We start from the raw sequence: 26,016 nt of genomic DNA on the forward strand, positions 1-26,016 counted from the left end.
TCAGTGAAGCCAAAAAATAAATTTAAGAAAAGGTAATGCGCTTGAATCATCATGAAAACATCCCCTCCCACCCCCAGCCTGTAGAAAAATTGTCTTCCATGAAACCAGTTCTCGGTACCAAAAAGGTTGGGGGCTGCTGCTATAAAATGTTTCAACTTTATTTACAACCAGAACCCTGGCTCCCACCCCAGGTTTTTGGGTTTTGCTCTGTGGGAAGAGCTAGATGAGCAGGTAGGCCCCTCATTTCTTCTGGGCTTGTGCCCGGGCCCGCTGAATCTTGTCGGCTGTGGCCCCATCTGTGGCTCCAGTGCAGTGGGACAATACGAGGCTCATCTCTGCCTCATTCCGGTGCTCAATGGCAACGTCCGCAGCCTGAGCCACATCCCTGCAGTTTGAGCAGAAGGGGAGATAGTGTTGAGCTGCCCAAGGGCACAAATTGTGCCTCTCATCAGCCCACTGGCTCTGCCACCCAGCGGCCCAGGGCTCTCAGCAGACGCACCCAACGAGAAGCAAGGCCTTGACCTTCTGCTCGGGACCCACGCGGGAAGCATACTTCTTGGCCTCATATTTATTGTGTTGCTTCATGCAGATCTCCACAAAGGGCTTAGAAGAGAGTAGAAAGAGATCAGGTAAAACCCTCCTGTTCCCTCTTATGAGCAAGCCTGTGTGGGAAGTCACATCAATTGTATCTCTTTGCAACCCTATGGACCATAGCTCTCAAAAGTTCCTCTGTCCATGAGCAAAAACCTAGTGGATCCATTATCCCAATGTATCTTATATACCTTTCTGTCTGTATAATCCCCCCCGATTCCTACCCCCCACATATACAGCAGTTGTAGTCTCAAAATTCTTTGGGTGAAAACAACCTACCCCAAGCTCTATTAGAGCTTTGAGATCAATTATTTCCATGCGTCCACGCCACCATCCACTGTTACCCCTCACAGCAGGCATTTCCCGCCTTCCCAGGGTCTGAGTTTTGGGCAGTTTATGGCTGCCCTTATTTGACCAACCTACCACACCTCTGAACTGCCTGCCACAGAAAACAAACCACTCAACATCCTCCACTGCTTTGCAAATGTACTCTCCCTATGCCCCTTCCTCCCCGCCAACAGGACTTTCCTTCAGGCACTAGTGTCCCCTGTGGCCCTCCTTGGGGAAAAGCAGCTCAGTCTCCTTTCCTCCAACATTTGCAGGCAGACTTGGGCCCATCCTCCCCTGTGCCTGACTCAGAAATGTGCCCACCAGTTCTGTGGGATAGCTGAGCAAATGTGTGAACAGACCATTGGAGCCTGGTCGTTTCCCCAGCACTGCCTCACTGGAGATGGGCTGGAGGAAGGGCCCCACCTCACCAGGTAGCCAATGGGTGATTTCTTGCTCTTAGAAAACTTCTCTAGCTCCTCCCAGTCTTCCAAATCTGCCAGGGCCGTCAGCTTTAGCCACCAGAGCCTGTGGGAAAGCTGGGCATGGAGGCATTGCAGGAGGGGCAGGGGGTCCCGGGACCTACATGCAGATCAGGCCCTCAACTACCTCTTGTCAGGGATGCGAAAGTCACGTGCCAGCTGCTCCGCGCGCTTGTTTTGGCCACTGAGAATGAGGGTGGTGACCGTGTCATGTAGAGACAGGTCTAAGAACCGGCCCCCGAGCTCATCTTCTAGGCGTCGCTGCAGCCGTAGGAGCCGCATCTGATCCTCTGTAGCCTGGGAACAGGGATATGGTGGGACAGGGATGAGAGGGACAAGGAAGGAAGACTGGGAAGTAAGGAGAGGAGGTTCTTAGAGAAGAACGGGCCAAACCTTGGCTGCAAACTCATTCTTGGCCTTGTAGAAGGCGTCGGCTGCAGTCTGTAGAGCTGCGACTCGCCCCTCAATTCGCTGCAAAGACCAAAAGGGCTCTCACAGCACAAGAACCTCGGCCATCACCACTCAGGCTGCAGTTTTCTCCCCAATCCCTGTGCCTAGGGTCACCAGTGCCAGCTTTTCCTGCTGGGAGCACTGAGCTGGTGTCCCTAATGGGAATGACTAGCTCCTCTGGGACCAACTCGTGGCGCCTCACATCTTCTCAAGCTCTCCCTCCACAATGAGGATCAAATGGGGTGTGTGGCACATTCAGGGCCTAGACTCCTGGAGAAGGAGCCAGACCAATGGCCCAGTTTGTGGGCCCCACCTGCCCTGTGGCCCTCAGACCTCCTCTGCAGCATAGCTGGCTCGGATGTGGAAGCTGCCCAGCTCCTGGTGGTTGTCATCCTGGTTGTAAAGGTCCTTCAGCGTCTCCAGCTCCTGATGCTTACAGAACTGGGGACAGCAGGTGGGCAATCAGCAAGGCCAACTTGGGGGCTCCACAGGCTCCACCCCACCCGGCCCCTGCACACACCTGCCGGTACAAACTTAAGGCCATGGGCTGGTTCCGAAGCGTCATGAAAAAATCTCCTCGGTTCAGCTCATTCTTCAGGTGCAGCAGCACTGTGAACACTGTGGGACGATGAGGTGGGACGGGGCTCCAGCCCAGCCCTCACTGAGCCCAGGGTCCCCAGGCTCGTCCTCACCCAAGCCCTGCTCACCCAGATCAGTATCCCCACTCTCGATGGCCTTGCTCAGGGCCAGTTTGCTCCTCTTCATCTTCAGGAGAAGGGGAACTTGCTCCCCAGAGCGCGGCTCGTATTCCAGCAGCTGTGGGATGGGGAGGAAGGCACAGAGAGGAGGAGCTGGCCCGGGGGCCGCTAACACCCACATCAGAGCATCCAGGGAGGGCTAAGCACCCACACCTTGATGGCCAGCTCCGTGCGGCCACAGCCGTAGGCTCGTGCAGCGATGTCAGAGTAGGAGACACCAGGCGTGTCCCCCAGCTTCTGATTAATGGCCCGAGCAACATCCTCGTCAGACACATCCTTCTGTTGTACCTGGAGAGGGAAGGAAGTGTCACCAATCTGGCTCTCACCCCTTAACCCCGACCCCTGCTGCCTTGATCAAGACCCACTCTTTCAGCCTACACTTATTTCCTACACCTCACCATGGCCTGTAAACCCTGAATTGCCCTTGGACTCTGTTCTATATCCTCACCTTGTAGCAGGCCCAGTGGGCCAGGATTCTGCTGACGCCCTGCACTTCAGGAAGCCGCAGGTACTCACATATCTGAATGGCCAGAGGGTAAAGCCTCCGCAACACAAGCCTGGCAGACAAGGGAGGTAAAGGGAACAAGGGATAAAGTGGGGTAGAGACAGGACAGAACGGCCCCAGCCTGTAACCCCAGGCTCCCCGATCCCAAGGAAACAGATCACGAGCAGTGACCACAAGAGCACAGTGGGGGCTGTAATGTCTGCCCACCTCCAGCCCTCCGCCCAACACCCTTGGGCTTGCTGTACCTGTCTAGCAACACCTGGATAGTGAGTTGCTTGTATCTGTATTTCATCGAGTTAAGGATCCAGCTGGGAGGTAAGTTCTGTTTGCCAAGGACCTTTAGGTGGCATCTCCATCCCCTTGCCCTTCCACCCCTGGAAGTAAACACCCTGTCAGCACACTTGAGGATACTGGCTATAGGTGAGGGGGATTCCGATGTGATAGTCCCGAATGGCATTGAGTACACGAAGGTCCTGACACATGCGCACAAAGCTGTCAGGTGGAAATCTGTCCAGGAAACACTTTCCGAAGGAGGCCGCCTGAAAAGAGCCAGAGAGCAATGGAGGGCTTTCCCCTCTGCCAGCCAAACCCTGCCCTCCCTCCAGCCCTGCCATCCAGGCCAACCCTGAGCAGACTCTTCTGCATGTCTGGCCAGTGCTCGTGTCCTGCAGCCTCGATGCACTGCTGCACAGCCTGCGGCAGCTGCCCCAGCTCCTGGATCTCCCGCAGGTACTCATCTGCCTTCTGGCTCTCTTTCTGGGGTGGAGGGAAAGTGCCAGGGACAGTGCGTCATGACCAAGAACACCTCTAAGTCTGGCTCCCAAACCCTCAGGCTATGGTGGCAGGTTTGGAAGGTTGCAGAGGCCGGAGCGCAAATCCCCTCAGCCCACCACCCAAGGTGTCTGCACACACCCCCAGTCAGTGCAGTTCTCTGAGGCCCTGAGATCTCTTGATAGAGCCCTGATTTGTGACTAGACTGGAAGGGCTCCCTGGCCCTCCCTATCACCACTCAGAAGACACCAAGTCCCTTCAGTCCAACTGAGCCGGCTCTCTCTAGCCCAGCCTGGCCCAGCCCGTGCCCTGCCTGAACCCCTGTCTTGAAAGGTAGCACTTGGCTGCAGAAACAGGGGCTGGGTCAATTAGGGGAAGGGGAAGGCAAGTGGCTTGAGGCCCCAGGAAAGGCCCAAGGCTTTACCTCATACTCCTTCTGAGCCTCCAACAACAGCGCTCCAGGGGCCATCGAGGCAATTTTAAAGATCTCCTCACTGGCCACTGAGGGAGGAAAATGGTGAGTGGGAGACAGGGGGTGGTCAGGAAATCCTCAGCCCTGCCTCAGAGCCCTGATTCTGCTCTGGGGCACTGGTCCAGCAGCTGTGGTGCTGAGGAGCCCCTGACCCGGTCACTCAGTGCTCTTCTGAGGACCTCACCTGGAACCTCGTGCAGGAACTCGTGGGTACTGCGGGAGAAGACTCGGACCCCGTCCAACTCAGGCACCAGGTAGGAGTCCTCATCCAGCACGAACCTGAGTGTGGTCAAGGTCCCTAAGAGTAACAAGGGATGGGGCGGGGCGGGCCCCCTCCCCTACCCCTCAGCAGCCCTCCAAGGATACTGGATGCTCTCCGGTGCATCGCCAACCACCATCAGCCGCCTCTCCCAGGCCACCACAACGGCCTTCTCCTTGCTGCGTGGACGGCTGCACCTGAGTGCACACACACACATCTGGGATTAACACACAGGATGCCTGGCCCACAGTCATGTCCCCACATCACTGTCTGTATCACTCTGCCTTGGGGAACTCTGCATAGGCTTGCTGCCCTTTATTTCACTTCTCTGGCTGATTTATTTGCTTCCCTCTCTCCTTGTGCCCGTCAGCTTCCTGGAACACTGGGACCCACCGGGAACTGGGGTTTCCCTTAAATGTGCACTAGCAGGGAAGACAAGATTCAAGCTCTGCTTGTCTGGTCAGTAGACAGGATGAATCAGTGTGTCCCAGGAGACAAGGCTATGTGCACATTCACTTCCATGAGAACAACACCCCTCACCCATCCTCACCAGACCATCTGCTTCGGGGGGGCCCGGATGTTGCAGTTGAACTCACACAGCTTCTCCTGAAAGAGTGCAGGGAATGTCATGGCCCTATCCCAGCCATCACCAGTCTGGTTGGAAAGTTCTTCCCCTATGCCCCACACATCTTTCCCAGACAAGGCATAGTGCTCTGAGAGATGCCCTCTACCTTGAGAGATGCTGTCCCCATCCAGATGTAGCCTGTGTCTGTGAAGAGCGCCAGGTGTCTGTAGGTGAAGGAGACAGCCATCTGCAGGAAGCTGCTCACTCCTGGGGCCAGGCCAGGGGGTGTCTGGGGCAGGGCCAGGGGGAACACCAGACAGACTGACTTTTAAGGGTCTCCCACTAGCTCCCCCAGTCCCTCCGGTTCACTCCCAACCAAGGCTCCTCACCACCGCAGAGCAAGCTGCATGGTCCAGGAGGTAAAGATCAGGTCCTACAGCCAGGAGAATGTGTGCCACTCGGTCCTGGCACACTGCGGTCCAGCACGAGGGTGCACTCTGCAGACCTATGGTCATGGAAAAGGACAACCTTAGACCGCCCAGAGCCCACAGTTTCTGCCTCTGATGATCCCATGGACAGGAGGCACATTTGTGGGCAGTGAATGCTGCTCCAGGGGTATCAGGGCTCACCTGGCACCTCTGGCATCCGGCGGAGTTTGAGGTCACTCACATTGGCACTGAGGGTGAAGCGGTGGGCTCCTGTGAGGATGGCCACCCCAGAACCAAACTCAGTATGGAAGATCCGGGCATCCAGAACCCGGTTCTGAAGCACCTCCTGGAGAAAGGGGTCATAGGTTGAGGGAGTGAGAGAGTCCCAGACTCCATCCCTTTCCCCCAGCCCCCGGGGCCCCCTACATTGCCCATGCTGAAGTGTCTCCGGAAGTCACCGTGCAGCCCATAAACCAGCACAACTCCATCTTCCTGCACGCAGAGCAGCTCCTCCTCAGCTGACCAGCCCAGGGACACCACGGGCCCACTCTTCCACTGCAGATGAGAGAGAGGCTCCAGAGGCTGTCCTCAGGATGCAGAATCCTGTAAAGGCCCCAGCCACAGGGAAGGCAGGGTGCTCACCAACAGACTGGCCAGAGGCACCCCGGAAGCTGAGTAGATCTCAAGAACTGGCCGGGCACTGGCAGGCTTCTCCTTCCGCCAGGGGTTCCTCAGCAGTGCTGTGGTTTGAGCAGAAACCTTCTGTCCTAGTTGCCCAGGCCCACTCCATGCGAAGCAGGCCTATGAACTAGTTCCAAAGGCCCATACCACATGTGGCAGGCCTCACAAGACCACATTTAAAAACATCTCAGTAAGGTGGGGTGAGGGTGGGTAGCATAGGCCAGCAAGAACCACTCAACAGCAAGGCCCCCAGGAAACAAGGACCCTGAGTTCATCCCATGGTCCCAAAGCATGCAGTGACAGAGGGGTGACTTACCAATGGGGCCCCCATAGGGTGCAGCAGCCACGAGGCAGTCCCTCAGTTCCTCCTTCAGGTCCCAGTCCATGCTATACAGCTCATATTTCCTGCCCACACAGAGACAAGCAGAGATCAGTCTCGTCACGACCCTGCATCCACATGGAGTAAGCACCAGAGGTGCCCCCTAATGCTTCCAACTGACCTCCACAGGTCCCCTCAGGGGAAAGGAGGAGGGTGAGGACTAGAAACTGTGTGGGACATCCTAGGGACAGCAGGTGAGGAAGTAGAGGGTGTTGGGGGGGCAGGCTATGTGGCCAGTAAGTAGAGCACAGAGTGAGGTGGGACTAGGGTGAGGTGGTTGGCTTGGTCTCCACTGGCAGAAAATAAGACTCTGCAGGAGGGCCTCTCAGCTTAGGCAGCCTTTCTTCTATTTCTGGTTCTTAACACTGAATCTGGTTATGGGCCTCATACCCAGGGCTCCAGCCTGTTGAGGATGAACTCAATTTTAGAGGTACTGAGTGAACACTGCCTGGAAGAAATCCAAGAGGAGCTCGTTAGTGAGCCCAGAGCTGGGCGAGTCGTGGGCTCCAGATGCCAATCTGTGAATGCTTGACTCATAGGAGGTAACTGAAATTACAAACTGGCACAAGATGACTGCAATCTGAAATGTATATGGATCACCAAGACATGTGCTGCATGAGAAGACAGAGTAGGGGGCTTAAGGAATGCCATAATTTGATGGTTGGAGGTGGGGAAAAGTGTACAGAGAAGGAGTGGACACTACTCCAGAATACAAGAGAAGACAAAGTTCAAGAAGGAAGGTATTTCAGCTAGGATCATTTCAGGAGCCTTCCCATTAAAGATCAGGAAGATGCCCATCGTCTCCCTTTTTTTTTTTGGATAGGTAAGAATCGGATTTATTTAGAAAGCAACACACTCCACAGACAGAGAGTGGGGTTATCTCAGAAGGTGAGAGAGGCTCCATCATCTCTATTGACATTCTTCTTGGAATTCTAGCCAAAATAATTCAAGAGAAAAATGGCATTCTAGCCAAAATAATTTAAGAGAAAAAAAAGAAACAGGTTTCCATTTTGAAGAAAGAGATTGCTACTATTTATCAATACAAATCATGAGACTATCAACTCAGAAAATTCAAAGCAGTTTATGAAACAATGAAAGAGCTAGCTAAGTAATGAACAAAAATCAATATATTCTCTATACCAATGAGTTTTCTATACAATAGCAAGAACTAATTAGAAACATAACTTTAAAAAAGATCCTAACTGTGATATCAATAAAACTATAAGATATCCGAGAATAAGCCTAATAAAACTTTTTAGCAAAATCAAATTGCTTTACTCAAGGATAGAGAAGCCATGGGGAAATATTCTAAAGGATCTATAGATGGGTAAGAATTCCAATAAAAATCAGCCCAACTTTTTGGTGGGTAGGGAAGCACAAACTGATTCGATAGTTCATTTGAGGGGTGGAGGAGGAAGATCATCTGAAAGAGAAAATATTTAAGAACATTTGAAAATATGAAAACAGATATACATCAGATACCAAGTACACTTAAAAGCTAAAGTTAATTAAAACTTGTTTTGGCACAAGAATAAGCAAACAGATCAATGGAAGCGAAGACAGTCCAGAAAAAGACCTGAGACTAGACAGAGGTTGTACTGAGTTAGCCAAAATGTTCCTTTGGCTTTTTAAGTAAAAATAAAAAACACAATTTTCAATTTCACCAACAACTTTATTGAACAATGTATTTACCATTTTGTTCCACTACCTTCTCCCATATTTCAGTTAACTTCCTAATTTCATCTTCCCAAAACTTTAAAAATTTATTTATTTATTTTTGGCAGTGCTAGGTCTTTGTTGCTACTTGTGCGCTTTCTCCAGCTGCAGTGAGCGGGAGCTACTCTTTGTTGCAGTGCCTGGGCTTTTCACTGTGGTGGGCTTCTCTTGTCCTGGGGAGCACTGTTCTAGGCGAGAGGGCTTCAGTAGCTGCAGCACAGGGGCTCAGCAGTTGTGGCACACAGGTTTGGCTGCTCCAAGGCATGTGGGGTCTAACCAGAACAGGGATCGAACCCGTGTCTCCTACATTGGCAGGTGGATTCTTATCCACTGCACCACCAGGGAAGTCCTTCCCAAAACTTATCTCTTTGACTAAAGAACTGTTCCAGGTGCCCTTTACCTTCCAGGTAATTGAAATTTTTTCCCACCAAGAGAATTCTGTAAAGATCAAAATAAACGGACATCCAGAGGTGCAATGTCTGCTGAATACAGTGGATGCCTCAGAACTTCTCGCCAAGTTGTAACAGTTTTTGCCTGGTCATCAAAGAAATACATGGTCTTGTATTATCCTGACAGAAGATTACGTGTTTCCTACTGACTAATTTCAGACGCTTTTTGTCAGAGTACAGTTGGTCTAACTGGGAGCAGTACTTGGAATTAATCATTTTCCTGGAAGGAACTTGTAATAGAGGACTCCCTTCCAATCCACCAAATACACATCACCTTCTTTAGATGAAGACCAGCCTTTGGTGTAGTTGGTGATGGTTCATTTCACTTGCCCCATGATCACTTCTGTTCCACATTATTACACAGTATCCAATTTTCATCATCTGTCACAATTTGTTTTAAAAACAGAACATTTTCATTAAATTTCAGTAGAGAAACACAGGTGGAAATATGGTCAAGAAGGTTTTTCTTCAGTCAAGAAGGTTTTTCTTCACTTAACTTATGGGAACCCAAACATTAAAGCAATTAACATAACCAAGCTGGGGACTTCCCTGGTGATCCAGTGGTTAAGAATCTGCCTTGCAATGCAGGGGACACAGGTTTGATCCCTGGTCAGGGAACTAAGACCCCACATGCCACAAAGCAACAGAGCCCGAGAACCACAATGAGAGAGTCCATGCATCACAACAGAAGATCCCATATGATGCAATGAAGCACAACTAAGACCCAATGCAGCCAAAACAAAACATAACCAAGCGGATGCGAATGATTTTCAATGCTTGATCTGGATATTTTGAATATGTTGGCTATCTCCCTCATGGTATAACATTGATTACTCTCAATTAATGTCTTGATTTGATCACCATCAACTTCAACTGGTCTACTGGACCATGGAGAACGATCCAGTGAGAAATCTGCAGCACAAAACTTCACAAACTACTTTTGACATGTTCAATCAATCACAGCACTGTTTCCATATGTTGTACAAAGCTTTTTGTAGGTTTCAGATGCATTCATACTTTTCTTGAAATAACAAAGCATAATATGCTGAAAATGTTGCTTTTTCTTCTATGATCAGTATTAAAATGGTTACACAAAAATTCACCAATTTTGGTAAGTTTTTTAAAAAATGCACGCTGATGACAGCTGTCACAATACAACCTAACAAACTTATTTCAAATGAAGTTAAAGACAACTAAGTGCTGCTAGAACCACCTTACAGAAAAAACTGAAGGAGCCTTTTGGCCATCCCAATAATAAAGATGGGGCAAGCTGATACTTGCAATGAGACAATGGGCCATATAGGAAGAATCACAATAAATGCTATTTCATTACTTAATCTCTGTAATAACATTTTCTAGATGAAATTCAAGATTTAAATGTTAAAAAATAAGCCATATCAGAACAAAATCTTGTTTATTTTTACAATCTCAAAGTAGAAAAAAAATTTCCTAAACATGATATAAAGTCTGGAAGTCACTAAGAGAAATAACAAGTGCTTCTAAATACAAATTAAGACTTTCTGTATACTTCTATGTAAAAGGTGTAAAAACAATACATATTTATATTTACTTTTACTTGAAAAAAGAGACTGTGGAAAGGTTCTAAGAATCTAATAACAGTGATTACTTGCAGGTGAGGGGTAGAATCAGTTGAAGAAGAGAAGGGATGGGAATGAGACTGAGCTTTACTGAGCTTTTAAACTACAGTCACAGTTATTTATTAAAATAATTAACATTAAAAAATTTTTATAGAGACTTCCTTGGCAGTTCAGTGGTTAAGACGCCACAACTCGGCCCTTGTTGGAGAACTAAGATCCCACATGCCATGTGGCACAGCCAAAAAAAATTTATATGCTAAAGAAATCTATCAAAAACAAACTAGGAAGACAAACTATGAGAAGGGGAAAAAATGAAAAAATGTAACACATATGAAAAAGGATTGCTGTTCTTTAAAATACAAAAGGCTCTAATTAATTGTAAAAAAAAAAGTGAAAAGAAAAATGATCAAAGGTTGTATCATAACTATGTGAAAATATTTTAAAATGAAACATAAAAAACTTGAGACTATAAAAGCTGATATTTTCATAATGTTAACTATGGAAAATTCTTCCAGCACCAGACACAAAACCCAGAAATTACAAAGGAAAAGACTGATAGATTTTATAACCTGGACTTTTAACATATGTATGTTAAAAATTAATACACATGCTTCCCTTGTGGCTCAGCTGGTAAAGAATCCACCTGCAATGCGGGAGACCTGGGTTTGATCCCTGGGTTGGGAAGATCCCCTGGAGAAGGGAAAGGCTTCCCACTCTAGTATTCTAGCCTGAAGAATTCCATGGACTATATATAGTCCATAGGGTCGCAAAGAGTCAGACACAACTGAGAGACTTTCACTTTGAAAAGAGCACAGGTTAAATAAAATGAGCACTCCATAAAAATTAATACATAAAAGTCAAGTGATCACAGTGAGAAAATTTGTAAAAAAGAGTTATTATGGAGAACATGTAAAGAGCTCCTTTACAAATCAAAAGAAACAACAGAAAAATAATCAAAGGGTATGAATAAACATACTTAACAACTAGGTAAATATGAATTTAAAAGTTATTTTGATGTTTTGGCCATCTGAATAGCAAAAATTAAGAGATTAATAAATAACATGCAATACTGCGAAGGTATGGAAAAATGAAAACGTTCTCATATATTGGGAGTGTAATATGGTTCAACCCTTATGGAAGAAAATGAAGCACTATGTATCCAACTTTTAAATGTGTACACACTCTAACTTAGCAATTTCCTTTCAAAAATCTAACCAAAAAAAAAAAAAAAAAAATCTAACCTATAAAACTACTTGCACAAGTACACAAAAGTATGAATACACTGCAGCACTGTTTAAAATAGTTCCAAAAAAACAAATCCTGGAAAAAAATCTCCTTAAATGCCCATTCAAACAAGACTGGTTAAATAAACATTGTATGCCCATTCTGGGGAATATTTTGCACCCATTAACAAAGTAACTGTGTATACTGACATGAAGTGATCTCGAAAATATATTGTTAAAAAAGACAAAATACAGTGTAGTATGAACCATATGAGTCCACTATGTAATAAAAAACTGAGTAAATATTTTTACAGGCATATTTACATATACTCATTTGTATGTGTATCAATACAAAGAAAAACTCTCATAGGCCTCCACACTAAGCCAGTATGGAGAGACAGTGGTTATCTCTGGAGAAGGTGATAAATGGGGGAGGGGAATAAGGAGATGGACAATTTGGCTATATAGGCTATATCTGGTCCTTATCACTAGGTCATGTCTGACGCTGCGACCCCAGGGACTATAGTCCACCAGGCTCTTCTGTCCATGGAGTTTTCCAGGCAAGAATATTAGAGTAGGTAGCCATTTCCTTCTTCAGGTATCTTACTCAACCCAGGGATCAAACCCACACCTGCAGTGGCAGGCAGATTCTTTACTGCTTTACCCATACACTTTTGTTATTTATTTGAACTTATACCACATATGCATTTCTTCTGGTATTTTGTTATTAAAATCCTTAGATGAAATCTGATGGAAAGATAGATGTTTAAAAAGACCTAGCATGCCAGTTATCAATTCACTGATGCTCAGCTCCCTTCCATATGTGTTCTGTGATAACAGATGGTATTCTTTTAAGCATTTCTCCTTCACAGTGAGCATGATGTTGAGCCTTCTCAGCAGAGGGCGCTGAAAGAACGCTGCATGAGGAACAGGCTCTCCTGCTGATTCCAGCCCGGCAGCTGGCTAGAAGCCAGGATGTGAGGACATCTGGTGATGCTCTGACCTGGCCATGCAGCAACCTCCAAGGCTCGTCCAGACTGACTCCCTGGACAGACACAGCATTTTTGGGCTTCTTGCCTCTGCCAGGACCTACTTCCTCTGCATGCCATGATGCCTGGCCACTGCTTCCCCTGCCCGTGCCCTCAAGCATTTCCACTGACCCTCTCTGCAAAACCATGCACCCAAGTCACTAGTTGTGGCTTGCGTTACAGATACTGTATGCCCCAGGCTACCAGCGTCAGCTCCCCAACTCTCTCTACACGTCCACACCACTGACCCCTAGCTGTAGTTCTCCTGTGCCCCCTACCCTCTGAAACCCAGAGGGCTGCTTCCTGCTTCCCAAGCAACTGTGGACCAGCTCTGGCCCAGTGAAGTGAAAATGAAAGTCACTCAGTCATGTCCGACTGTTTGCCACCTGACAGACTATCCAGTCCATGGAATTCTCCAGGCCAGAATACTGGAGTGGTTAGCCTTTCTCTTCTCCAGGGGATCTTCCCACCCAGGGATCAAACCCAGGTCTCCCACATTGCAGGAGGATTCTTTATCAGTTGAGCTGCAAGGGAAGCCCAAGAATACTGGAGTGGGTAGCCTATTCCTTCTCCAGATGACCTTCCTGACCCAGGAATTGAACGAGGGTTTCCTGAATTGCAGGCAGATTCTTCACCAAATGAGCTATCAGAGAAGCTCTGGCCCAGGGAAACTAGCAAACTTCACTGCCATCCAGTGGTCTGCGACTGCATTTTCTCTGAGGCCTGAACCCCAGCCTGGGGAAGGGCCTCCCTCCCAAGTTTGTTGTTCCTTGAGTACTCTCCCTTAGTCCTGAGCTACCATATAAACTTTTCTCACATCTTAGTTAATCTTTGTCACAGTATAGTAATCCCTTCTATTTATTGAAATTTCACAGTTTACGTCTCCTCACTGGATCCAGACTACCTGGGGCAGGGAGCGGCCCCAGGAGTGGTAGTGGTGGTAGCTAGCCGCGAAGTCGTGTCTGACTCTTGCAACCCCTGGGACTGTAGCCCGCCAGGCTCCCCTGTCCGTGGACTTTCCAGGCAAGAATACTGGAGTGGGTTGCCATTTCCTTCTCCAGGGGATCTCCCTGACTCTAAAGATGGGATTTGAGGACTGGTATGTTCATGTGCTTGGGCTTGGGTACAGTGCTGTGTTCCCTACTGTGTTACTAGTTTGCTAGTAACCCACTGCATGCAGCAGCATCACAATTAACCAAACCTGCAGTTCAATGTGGTGAAATGCCAAGTCAAACACATGCTTTGGGAATGACTTCTGTGCTTGATTGTATGGCAATAACGATGATTACAAGGGCCATGGTGTGGATGAGTTATTTTGAGTGCACTTGAACATTTACAAAAACAAAATGACAAGGTTAGGTCCATTAACTTTCAGCTCAAGTCATGGTCTAAGAAGCAGAAAGCTTCTGTAACAGCCTAAAAGAATCTCTTATTTCTTGTAGTCACACAGCTGGTACTGCTGAGAATCAAAGAGTTTAATTGTATGGGTTGTTAAACAATAACAGTTAAGTTCTCCAGCACACCATCTCTCATGTGAAAGTTAAGACACTAATTAGAAAAGAAAGGAATCCTGAAACATGGAAGGAAGATAACTGGTTAGAGCCAGAGGAAGCTGACAATCTTGAACACCCCAAGTCATCGTGGGTCTTCCTCACAGTGGAAGCAGCTTGCCCTCCTGTGTTGAGAAGACTAGCCTTCCTCTGCTTGAAAACCCTGTGATGACCTCACTTGAGGCAGACGTCTTGGGAGCCTCCCTCTCCACAGCTGACCTGGCTAACACTACTGCTGAGTGGTTATCAGCTAAGTGAAACAAGCTCAGTCGTGTCCGACTCTTAGTGACCCCATGGACTATAGAGTCCATGGAGTTTTCCAGGCCAGAATACTGGAGTGGGTAGCCTTTCCCTTCTCCAGGGGATCTTCCCAACCCAGGGATCGAACCCAGGTCTCCCGCATTGCAGGTGGATTCTTTACCAGCTGAGTAATCGGCTAAGAGCAGAGATCAATATGTGGCCCCAAAATGGCACTGTTCCTGGGGGAGAAGCCTACAAGTTGATTACACTGGACTTCTTCCACCATGGAGGAGGGAAAGCTCTGTCTTCATTGGGATACATATTCTGAATGTAGATTTGTCTTTACCTGTAATGCCTTTGCACTAGCAAACTTCCACCATCTATGTACTTACGGAATGTCTCACCTACCACTGCAGCAGTCTGCAAAGCCTTGCAATTAATCAAGGATCTCACTGCATAGCAAAGGAACTGCAGCAGTGGGCTTAGGTACATGGAATCAACTAGCCTTACCTTACATCCCATTACCCGGAAGTGGCTGGTCTAAATGTACTGATGACTCAGTTATAGGACCAACTGGGAGACAGTAACCTAAAAATATGGGACTCTGTCTTACAGGATGCAAGTCTAGGCTTTGCATCAAAGACCATTACACGGGATTAACTGGACAGACAACATGGGGGACTGGGAATCAAGGGGTGAAAGTGGGAGTGGCTCCTCTCAGTTACAAACCTAATGACTCATTAAAATACTGCTTCTAGGACTTCCCTGGTGGTCCAGGGGTTAAGAATCTGCCCCTCCATGAAGGGAACATGGGTTCAATCCCTGGTCCTTGAAGATTCCACATACCACGAGGCAACTAAGCCCGTGCACAACTACTGAGCCCACAGTCTAGAGACTGAGAGCCTCAATTACTGGGCCTGTGCACCACAACTAAAGAAAGCCTGCACACAGCAATGAGGACCCAGGGTAGCTAAAAATTTTTTTAATAAAAATTTAAAATATTGTTTCCACTTTCACTAACTTTGAGACCTATTGATTTGTAAAGCTTAGTCACCAAGGGAAGAATGTTTCCATCAGGGGATAAAAACAATGGATCCACTCAACTGGAAGGTAAGAGTGCTACCTTGCCATTTGGGGCTCCTTATGCCACTGAAGCAACAGGCAAGAAAATGGGGTTAATCCACTGGCTGAAGTAATTATCCTGAGGGCCAAGGGTAAATCAAGTTGCTACTACATAAGGGAGGCAAGGAGGACTTTGTCTAAAACCCAGGGGATCTTCTAGGGCACCTCTTGGTACTTCCATGTCTAACGGAAAAGGTTAATGAAAAACCTCAGCAATCAAAAAAAAGCAGAATGACTGAGGTTTGGGTCACTTCACTATGTAAAGAACAGAGCAGTGAAGGTTCTGGCTGAGGGCAAAGGAAATATGGGATGGGCAGTTGAAGAAGGAAGCCATAGGTATTAACTATGATCTTGTGAACAGCTACAGAAATGAAGACTGTAGCCACTTTGTGCATTTCCTCTGTGTTTGTCATGTGCTTGTGTTTATATGTATATACTAACCATTATCTTCTCTCCTTGCCATTTTTATACACAAATTATTGAAGGTTAATTTTTAAACTCAATTTTTAGGTAACAGAATATTCAGTAAGATTGTAATTCATTTTGAGGAGTAACTCATATAGTGATTGATACAATGACTTAAGACAGTATGTCTCCTCATTTGGGGAAAGAGTAGTATACTTATAAGAAAGATGGTAGTATCCCGTGAAGCAGAAATACAGAGCTGTTTGGTTATTGTGAGGGAGTTGAAAAGTGTGTAGAGGGTGCTTGTCGAAGCTGATCAGCCACAGAAAGGACTTTGCTAGTTATCAATTTATTACCTCCCAGATCCAAATTCAACCTTCAACATGTGCTCCATAGTGAGCTAGATGTTAAGCTTTCTCAGTAGCTGGCCAGTAGAAATGGGATGTTGTAGGAGGAAGGGGGTCTCTGGCTGTTTCCAGCAGCTGTAAGATCAGTCAGCAGTGTGGGCATGAGGGTATCTGGGGACACTCCGACCCAACCATGCACCCAGAGCACACAATCCCTCACAACCTTGGCCTGGACTGGCCATCGACCTTCCTGTGGTTCTCTCCACAAGATACTGCAGGCTCTAGGTCTCCTGCTCAGCCTGGTGCTCCCTGCGCAAGGCCACGAACCTGGCCACCAGCTATGGCTCACCTGCCACCTATTCATGGCCAAGAGGGCTGCCTCCTGCTTATCCAGTGACTGTGGACCAGATCTGGCCCAGCAAACCAGCAACTCTCCCACCTCTCAGTGCGCTGCAACTATACCTTCTCCAGCAAGGTCGGAACCTTGCTTGGGGAGGGCACCCCCCTTCCAACTTTTCCTTCCGTTATCCTCAGCCCCCAGGAAAGGACAGTGTTATCTTATAGCTACTTTGCTATCATAGTTTAATAGTTCTTTAGGCTAAACTTCCCCTATTTAGTCACTGTATGGTAGCTCCTAATCAGAATCATAGAAATATTACCAGTGTCAATTCCACAGACTTGCTTGTCACAAGGGGGAAGCACGAATATATAGCAGAGGATAAGGCCATCAGCCTCAGAACACTTGTCAATCTCAACTTCCCTTCCCTCGTAACAGACAACCCAATACAATGGCCTATAGCTGTGACGCAGCATGAATACCACACAGTTCAGTTCAGTCACTCAACTGTGTCTGACTCTTTGCAACCCCATGGACTGCAGCAAGCCAGGCTTCCCTGTCCATCACCAACTCCCGGAGCTTACTCAAACTCATGTCCATCAAGTTGGTGATGCCATCCAACCATCTCATCTTCTGTTGTCCCCTTCTCCTCCTGCCTTTAATCTTTCCCAGAATCAGGGACTTTTCCAATGAGTTAGTTCTTCGCATCAGATGGCCAAAGAATTGGAGTTTCAGCATCAGTCCTTCCAATGAATATTCACGAGTGATTTCCTTTAGGATGGACTAGTTTGATCTCTTGCAGTCCAAGGGACTCTCAGGAGTCTTCCCTAACATCGCCGTTCAAAAGCATCAATTCTTCAGTGATCAGCTTTCTTTATAGTCCAACTCTCACATCCATACATAATTACTGGAAAAAACACAGCCTTGACTAGATGCACCTTTGTTGGCAAAGTAATGTCTCTGCTTTTAATATGCTATCTAGGTTGGTCATAACTTTCCTTCCAAGGAGTAAGCGTCTTTTAATTTCATGGCTGCAGTCATCATCTGCAGTGATTTTGGAGCCCCTCAAAATAAACTCTGACACTGTTTCCACTGTTTCCCCATCTAATTGCCATGAAGTGATGGGGCCGGATGCCATGATCTTGCTTTTATGAATGTTGAGTTTTAGGCCAACTTTTTCACTCTCCTCTTTCACTTTCATCAAGAGGCTCTTTAGTTCTTCACTTTCTGCCATGAGGATGGTGTCATCTGCATATCTGAGGTTATTGATATTTCCCCCAGCAATCATGATTCCAGCTTGTGCTTTATCCAGCCCAGCGTTTCTCATGATGTACTCTGCATATAAGTTAAATAAGCAAGGTGACAATATACAGCCTTGATGTACTCCTTTTCCTATTTGGAACCAGTCTGTTGTTCCATGTCCAGTTCTAACCGTTGCTTCCTGACCTGCATACAGGTTTCCCAAGAGGCAGGTCAGGCGGTCTGCTATTCCCATCTCTTTCAGAATTTTCCACAGTTTGTGGTGATCCACACAGTCAAAGACTTTGGCATAGTTGATAAAGCAGAAACAGGTATTTTTCTGGAACTCTCTTGCTTTTTCGATGATCCAGCGGATGTTGACAATTTGATCTCTGGTTCCTCTGCTTTTTCTAAAACCAGCTTGAACATCTGCAAGTTCACAGTTCATGTATTGCTGAAGCCTGGCTTGGAGAATTTTAAGCATTACTTTACTAGCATGAGATGAGTGTAACTGTGCGGTAGTTTGAGCATTCTTTGGCATTGCCTTTCTTTGGGATTGGAATGAAAACTGACCTTTTCCAGTCTTGTGGCCACTGCTGAGTTTTCCAAATTTGCTGGAATATTGACTGCAGCACTTTCACAGCATTATCTTTTTAGGATTTGAAATAGTTCAACTGGAATTCCATCACCTCCACTAGCTTTGTTCATAGTGATGCTTCCTGAGGCCCACTTGACTTCACATTCCAGAATGTCTGGCTCTAGGTGAGTGATCACACCATTGTGATTATCTAAGTGAGTGGTTGGTGGGAAGAGAGAAAATGGAAGCGAGTACAGATGGCAGTTTCTAGACCCTTGATGAGCTGAAAAGGGCTTTGTTGATTTTTTGAATAGGGAAATTTATTTTCTGTTAGGCTGGGGAGATTTGAATATAGTAGTTGAGATCTGATAGTGAGCCCTTATGGGTAGGGATGGTGGAAAACAATGCAGAGGCCTACACTGAAAAAACACCTGGCTGCTTATTAAAATACAGATCAAATTCAAAGAACCCATGCCAGAAACAATGGAGATCTGCCCTAGGAAGGTATATGCAGCAGCACCTTGGGTGACCTTGACGCAGGGAGTCCTGTGCAAGAATGGCCAGAGAAACCTGAGGCGCCATGAGTGTAGGTAGAGGGTGCATGGTTTCTCAGAAGACAGGGAAGTGGGGGCCTATCTCCTCAGCAGGCTGGGAACACAACAGGCAGATTTTGTCAGGGAAGCCTAGGCCCTTCTAGGCCATTACTTCCAGCTCTCTGGGAAGCATGAGGTGAAGTCAGCAACTGGGAGGATCAAGGAGCCTTCAACTGCAGTCCAGGACATTAGCATCGACATAGACTGGAGTGGGAAAGAGGCGCAGGGGTACAGGAGTGAGGCTCAAGGAGTGAAGAGCAACAAAGTACGGGCCACCTCCTCAAGCCTTCAAGGTAAAGAAAGCTTCTCAGGGACAGTGAGGTGACTCAAGCTCTGCCACAGGTTGGCATGGAGTACAGATGGGCAGAGTAAGAGCAGCAGAGAGAGCAGCATCTTAGAAAAGTCTAGAAGTGAGAACTTTCTAAGGATAGGTCATATCTTCAGTGAGGAAGGCCAGTTACATATTTCTCTTCTACCTGCAGGTCCTGGAAGTGGAAATTCCCATAGCAGCAGTAAATGGACCCTGGATTTGAATACCAGAAAATCACTAAAGCAGGTCCTGTTGCTATTCAGTCACTATGTCATGTCCGACTCTCTGTGATCCCATGCACTACAGCACGCCAGGCTTCCCTGTCCTTCACCATCTCCCAGAGTTTGCTCAGATTCATGTCCATTGAGTTGGTGATGCTATCTAACCATTTCATCCTCTGCTGCCCCCTTCTCCTCCTGCCTTTAATCTTTCCCAGTATCAGGTCTTTTCCAATGAGTCAGCTCTTTGCATCAGGTGGCCAAAGTATTGGAGCTTCAGCTTGAGCATCAGTCCTTCCAATGAATATTCAGGGTTGATTTCCTTTAAGATTGACTGGTTTGATCTCTTTGCAGTCCAAGGGACTCTCAAGAGTCTTCTCCAGCACCACAATTAGAAACCATTCATTCTTCAGCACTCAACCTTCTTTATGGTTCAACTCTCACATCCATACATGACTACTGGAAAAACCATAGCTTTGACTAGACACCCTTTGTCAGCAGGGAAGGTTTCAATCCCAGCCCCTCCATGAAGCACTGACAAAATCCCTGCTGCAGTGCAGCTGAACTGCTGGAAAAGCATGACTCACTGCAGTAAGAGAAGAGCTGTGTGAAAACAGATGATCTCCAGCCTACCCAGGCTGGGCTATCAGAACACTGAGAAGGAAGAAACACATTAGGTTTAGCATGGGGAATATTCCATCAATTCCAAAATGCCCAGGCCCTGAAGAGAGACCACCTTCGTTATTGTTTAGTCACTAAGTCGTGACCGACTCTTTGCAACCCTATGGACTGTAACCTGCCAGGCTCCTGTGTCTACAGCATTTCCCAAAAATCCTGGGAATATTGGAGTGGGTTGCAATTTCCTTCTCCAGAGGATTTTCCTGACCCAGGGATTGAACCACGTGTCCTGCATTGGCAGGTGTATGGATTCTTTATAACCCCTTGATTCCAGACTGCTTTAAAAAGAAATACTACTGGACTTTTCTGGTGGTCCAGTGGGATAGGAATCCACCTACCAATGGAGGGGAAGTGTGTTTGATCCCTGGTCCGGGAAGACTCCACACGCCACAGATCAACTAAGCCTGTGCATCACAACTACACTGAGCCCAAGTGCCCTAGACCTATGCTCGGCAACAAAAGAAGCCACTGCATTGAGAAGCCTGTGCGTCACAACAAACAGCAGCCCCTGCTTGCTGCAACTAGAGAAAGCCCATGCACAGCAACAACGACCTAGCATACCAAAAATAAAGAAATAATCTAAAAGACAAAAAATACTACTACAGTATCCTTGTGCATTGTTTCTGGAAATGTAAAATGGGGCAGTTGTCATGGAAAACAGTAGAATAGTTCCTCAAAATATTAAACACAGAATTACCATATGATCCAGAAATTCCATTTCTGGGTGAAAATAGGATCTCAAAGAGATATTCACACACCACTGTTCATAGCAGAATTATTCACAATAGCCACAAGGCGGAAGTAACCCAAGTGTCCACTGACAGATGAATGCACAAATAAAATGTGGTGTATACATACATTAGAATGTTGTTCAGTCTTAAAAAGGTAATTCTGATACATTCTACAACACGGATGAATCTTGAGGGCAGTATGCTAAATGAACTAAGCCAGCCAAAATAAAGCAAATACTGTTATGATTTCACTTACACAAGCTATCTAGAGTAATCAAATGTATGGAAACACAAAACAGAATGGTGGCTGCCAGGGCTGGGGCAAGGGGAGAATGCGGAGTTAATATTTAATGAATCAATTTTGCAAGATGAGAAAGTTCTGGAGATTGGCTACACAACAATGTGAATATACTTAACACTCTTAGATCATATTTTATAATGAGTAAGATAGTAAATTTTATATTATGTGTATTTAACCACAGTTTTTTTAACAGTTCATGTTTATACATGCAAAACAAACATACCAACCCATAAAACCTACTAAAATAGCTAACCTTTCTTCTATGAAGAGTACAAAATGTAGTATCTTCAGTCTCCTTTCTTTCACTATATAGATGTTTCTAAAGTACCTGATACACTGTATTCAGTACCAAGCTCATTCTCTCCCCCAACAAATTCACTCTTCCTTTCTCATTATTTTTAAGACCCAAATCTAAGTCATCCTGGATTCACTGCTCTTCTTCCTCCCTATCAAATGCAACTCATCACAGTCTCCTTCAATTTTCCGCCATTACCATTTGCCAGACAGCCCCCCTTCTTTCCATCTCTAGTGCTCACCACCATCAACTTCTCCCTGGTCTACTCCATGAGCCTCCTAACCTAAGACATAACCTAGTCTCCCTTGGCTCCATTCTTGCTTGCACCTTTCAAGTTGTCCCCCACCCCCATTGCCTCCAGAATGAATTTAAAATGCACACGCACACAGGCAAATTCAATCACATTAATCCTTTCATTTAGGCTTCCCATCGTTCTTCAAATAAAAATGGTCTATAAGGCCCTATAGGGTATGGCTACTGGGAGAAGACATTTACCTGTCTCTTGTCCTGGCCCCTTGCCTTTTGAAAAACACATATTTTCAAAAGTAATACAAGTCAATATTTTAAAAAGTATACGTTGTGTTGTAAACACTAAGTTACATGGCAACCCATGTTAAGTGACATCCCTTTTCCACAAAAATAGTTTAAATCACTGTTACTTCCCACTGACTTCACTGCCTTAAAATTTTTGCCATTTTTTTCACAATGTACAGGCATATTTATAAAAATTAGAAACAAAGGACAAATGCAACAGTGTAGCACTGCAACACACTGGCTCTATTTAGGTCATTGAGAGTGTCCCTGTCTCTTCCGCCTCAGGACCTTTGTATATATTCTTGGATCCCATTCCCTGTATTTAAATCTTCCTATCTTCTGGATGGGGCATTGTCTCCTTCAGAAAGTCTTCTTTACCTCTGACTTACCAAACTGTTATATGCTTCCTGAGGGTCCTACATAACCTTTTACCTCAGTGAAAAGTGTGAAAAAATGTCAGTCACTCAGTCATGTCCTACTCTTTGTGACAATATGGACTCTAGCTCATCAGGCTCCTCTGTCCACGGAATTCTCCAGGCAAGAATACTGGAGAAAATCCCCTTCTTTAAGGGATTTTCCCTACCCTGGGATCGAACCCAGGTCTCCCACATTACAGGCAGATTCTTTACATCTGAGCCGCCAGGGAAGCCCCAATTGCAGTGCTCATGATCAAACAGTCATTAATGTGGCCAGTAGTACCCAACTTTTTTCAGCCCAATGTACTGTAGCCCACCAGGCTCCTCTGTCCATGGGATTTTCCAGGCAAGAATACTAGCGTGGATTGCCATTTCCTCTTCCAGGGGATCTTCCCAAGCCAGGGATCAAACCCACGTGTCCTGCATTGCAGGTGGATTCTTCACCACTGAGCCATCAGGAAGACCAAATAGAGTCACTGGCGGTGGTGGTTTAGTTGCTAAGTCACGTCCAACTTTTGTGACCCCATGAACTGTTGCCTGCCATGGTCCTCTGTCCATGGGACTTCCCAGGCAAGATACTGGAGTGGGTTGCCCTTTCTTTCTCCAGGGGATCTTCCTGACTCAGGGATCGAACCTTGGTCTCCTGTATCACAGGCATATTCTTTACTGACTGAGCCACCAGGGAAGCCCCAAATAGAATGATTAGTGGGTACCAACTATCTCCCTGCTGGCTGTAGGCTCTGAGGGCAGAAAGGGCCCATGTTTTTCTACTGGCCCAATATACATTCTGCCTGGCAATGGTTGGGCAACATTATTTAATGGTATTATCCCAAATTGGTTTTTAGGATAAAAGTGGCTAAAATTCTCAAGCCTCACAAGAACCAACACCTTCCCTCTCCTTACCCTCCCAAATTAGTCATTTTTCCAGATGCAAAAGAATCCTATCCTGTAGACAGAACTTGAAATGTGTGCCACCTGTTTATCATTCATTCACTTATTTGAACATTTTAAGTTCTGGCATAAGACTATGCACAAATACAAATAAAACCAAGTATCTGCACCTATACTTTAAATATTTGTTTACTCTGGCAGAGAACCTATAAGGGCTTCCCAGGTGGCACAGTGGTAAAGACTCCGCCTGCCAATCAGAAGATGCAAGAAACTCGGGTTCGATCCCTGGGTCAGGAAGATCCCCTGGGGCAGGAAGTAGCAACCCACTCCAGTATTCTTGCCTGGAAAATTCCATGGACAGAGAAGCCTGGTGAGTTACAGTTCATGGGGTCCCCAAAGAGTCTGACACAACTGAGCACACTTCTGTCTGCACACTTTTGTCTGTCGGTCTAGTACACAGAAAGGCTCAACACCCATTACCAAGAATAATACATCTTCTATAGCAGGGCTAACACTTCTACTCCTTTCTGGAAGTACAGGGTAGGCTAGGATAGGGTAGCAACAGTGGTCATGTCTATAGCATGCACTCAACACTTACACTCATTTAAAATTTTATTAGTGTATAAACAAAGCTAAGACTTCATATGATAAACAGAAGTTCTATGGTAATGAGGTCATCATTTTCAGTACTCTCACAAGCCTGTGTATGCAACACATATTTTCAAAAGTAATACAAGTCAATGGTTTTAAAAGTATATGTTGTGTTGTAAACACTAAATTACATGGCAACCCATGTCAAGTGACACCCCTTCTCCACAAAAATAGTTTAAATCAGCTATTTCCTTCTGACATCACACTAAATTTTTGCCGATTTTTTCACAATGTACAGGAATATTTATAAGAATTAGAAACAAAAGACAAATGCAATGGATATCTAAAAATTGCATCAAGGCATTTGTCCATCTCAGAAGTGTTAAGTGCTGACATTTTATGCATCAAAAATTACACTGAGAAGTCTAATATGTGCATAACAATGGTATATGGTTTCACTAGCATGAACAGCTGTCTTCTATTGAAATAAGACTCCAATGTGATTTCTTTGTGATCTTCAATTGCAATGAACAAAGTTATTTTTTTAAAAACTTTATGGCACTAATGGTAAAGAACCTGCCTGCCGATTCAGGAGACACAGAAGACAAGGGTTCAATCCCTGGACTGGGAAGATCCCTTGGAGAAGGGCATGGCAACCCCCTCCAGTATTCTTGCCTGGAGAATCCCATGGACAGAGGAGCCTGACAGGCTACAGTCCACAAAGAGTCGGACACAACTGAAGCAACTCAGCATGCATGCACATAGCAGGCACTGTTCTAAATACATAAGAGATAAAGAAATGCAAGAAATATGCATTCAGCCCTCAAGGAATTTGGTTTAGCAGAAGAAACCTATACAAATATTGCCCTAATGTGTCATAAGTAACAACCTTAGCATTGAGACCCAAAGGAAAGTCAGATGAAAGTCAACTCTATTGGGATTAAAACCCTTAAATTAAGCCCCGAAGGATGAGCTAGAATTCTCCAGTGAAGTAAAGAGGAAAATGGCAGTGCCCACAGAAGGAACTGCAGGCTGGTGCAAACACAGGGAGTCAGGAAACATCACGGTGTGTTGAGATCTTGTTCTGCCCAACTGAACACAGTTTTGGGTAACAACTCAGGAAGCCGAAGAGACAAATGGGGCCGGTTTATAGATATAACATGGTAAGGAATTTGTACTTTATCTTATAAGGGAAAGTACTGCAAAAACTTATAATTAGGGTAATGATATGACCAGTCTACAGTTTAGAAAGATTAGTGGTTTAAGGACTCCACAACTCCCATGAGAGGGCTGACCTTAGCAGGGCATGCTCACTCGCCGCCTGATTTATTGACAGTTCGCTTTTTCCCAGCGTTGGTCAGTAATGTCACCTGCAAGCTGTGCAACCCCGCCCCCCAGGAGCATCCAGCGGTCTGACTTCAGCAGCACTTCCCGACAAGAGATAAAGCACTCACTGTCTCCAGAGGGCAGCCACCCACAGTGTGATGTGAACATTCTTCCAGAGGGTGACAGCCCTGGGATTGAGCTGGGCTGTGCCCCTACTTGTGTGACCAGGTTTGTCTCATTTCCCTTCTCCGCAGAAGGGGAAGGACCGGCCCTAGGAGGCTGCGCGTTAAGCGGCAGATACAAGGGCGAGCGCCGGCGAGGGGCAGATCCACCGCCAGTAGAAGCGGGGTCGCGCGCCGCCGGCTCCACCCGAAGACTCGAGCCGGAGGGCTAGTGGGGTAACCATGCCGTGGGCAGGAGGGCTGGGCGGCTCACCGGTAAAAAGCAGAGTCCCCGAGTGGGTTCCAGTTCGCGGTGTAGCAGTCCATGGCTGCAACAAACTGCTGCTTGCCAGCGCCAGGTACACCCGCCCAGCTTGGGCGGCAGGCAGGCACTTCCGCTTCCGCCCGTCCGGGTCACGTGATGAGGCCGCGGCCACCGGCCTTCACCGCTGTGGGCGGCAGTACTTGGCCG

The 26,016-nt window shown here is 46.5% G+C and overlaps 1 protein-coding gene across 4 annotated transcripts; it reads right to left on the reverse strand.

The window, feature by feature from the left end:
• Nucleotides 1-134: 134 nt before the first annotated feature.
• VPS16 (VPS16 core subunit of CORVET and HOPS complexes) lies at nucleotides 135-26,001 on the reverse strand. 4 transcript variants are annotated; one of them, XM_043883885.1, is made up of 24 exons: nucleotides 25,819-26,001; nucleotides 6,606-6,694; nucleotides 6,251-6,348; nucleotides 6,035-6,163; nucleotides 5,810-5,954; nucleotides 5,570-5,685; nucleotides 5,347-5,469; nucleotides 5,166-5,221; nucleotides 4,723-4,812; nucleotides 4,541-4,635; nucleotides 4,309-4,385; nucleotides 3,738-3,869; nucleotides 3,525-3,652; nucleotides 3,359-3,394; nucleotides 3,057-3,165; nucleotides 2,762-2,896; nucleotides 2,558-2,666; nucleotides 2,371-2,468; nucleotides 2,184-2,291; nucleotides 1,794-1,871; nucleotides 1,528-1,697; nucleotides 1,350-1,446; nucleotides 500-603; nucleotides 135-385 (listed from the first exon to the last, which is right to left on the reverse strand). In XM_043883885.1, the coding sequence occupies exons 1-24, from the start codon at nucleotides 25,869-25,871 to the stop codon at nucleotides 241-243; spliced, it is 2,520 nt and encodes an 839-aa protein (XP_043739820.1). In that variant the 5' UTR covers nucleotides 25,872-26,001; the 3' UTR covers nucleotides 135-240. The 4 variants fall into 4 exon arrangements, 1 of the variants encoding a protein (XP_043739820.1); XR_006337054.1 differs by having other exon boundaries at nucleotides 244-385; nucleotides 1,345-1,446; XR_006337055.1 differs by lacking the exon at nucleotides 135-385 and having other exon boundaries at nucleotides 1,350-1,457.
• Between the last annotated feature and the right edge of the window lie 15 nt (nucleotides 26,002-26,016).

The sequence above is a fragment of the Cervus elaphus genome, chromosome 23 (genome assembly GCF_910594005.1).
Source record: "Cervus elaphus chromosome 23, mCerEla1.1, whole genome shotgun sequence".
In the NCBI taxonomy this organism is placed as follows: Eukaryota; Metazoa; Chordata; class Mammalia; order Artiodactyla; family Cervidae; genus Cervus; species Cervus elaphus.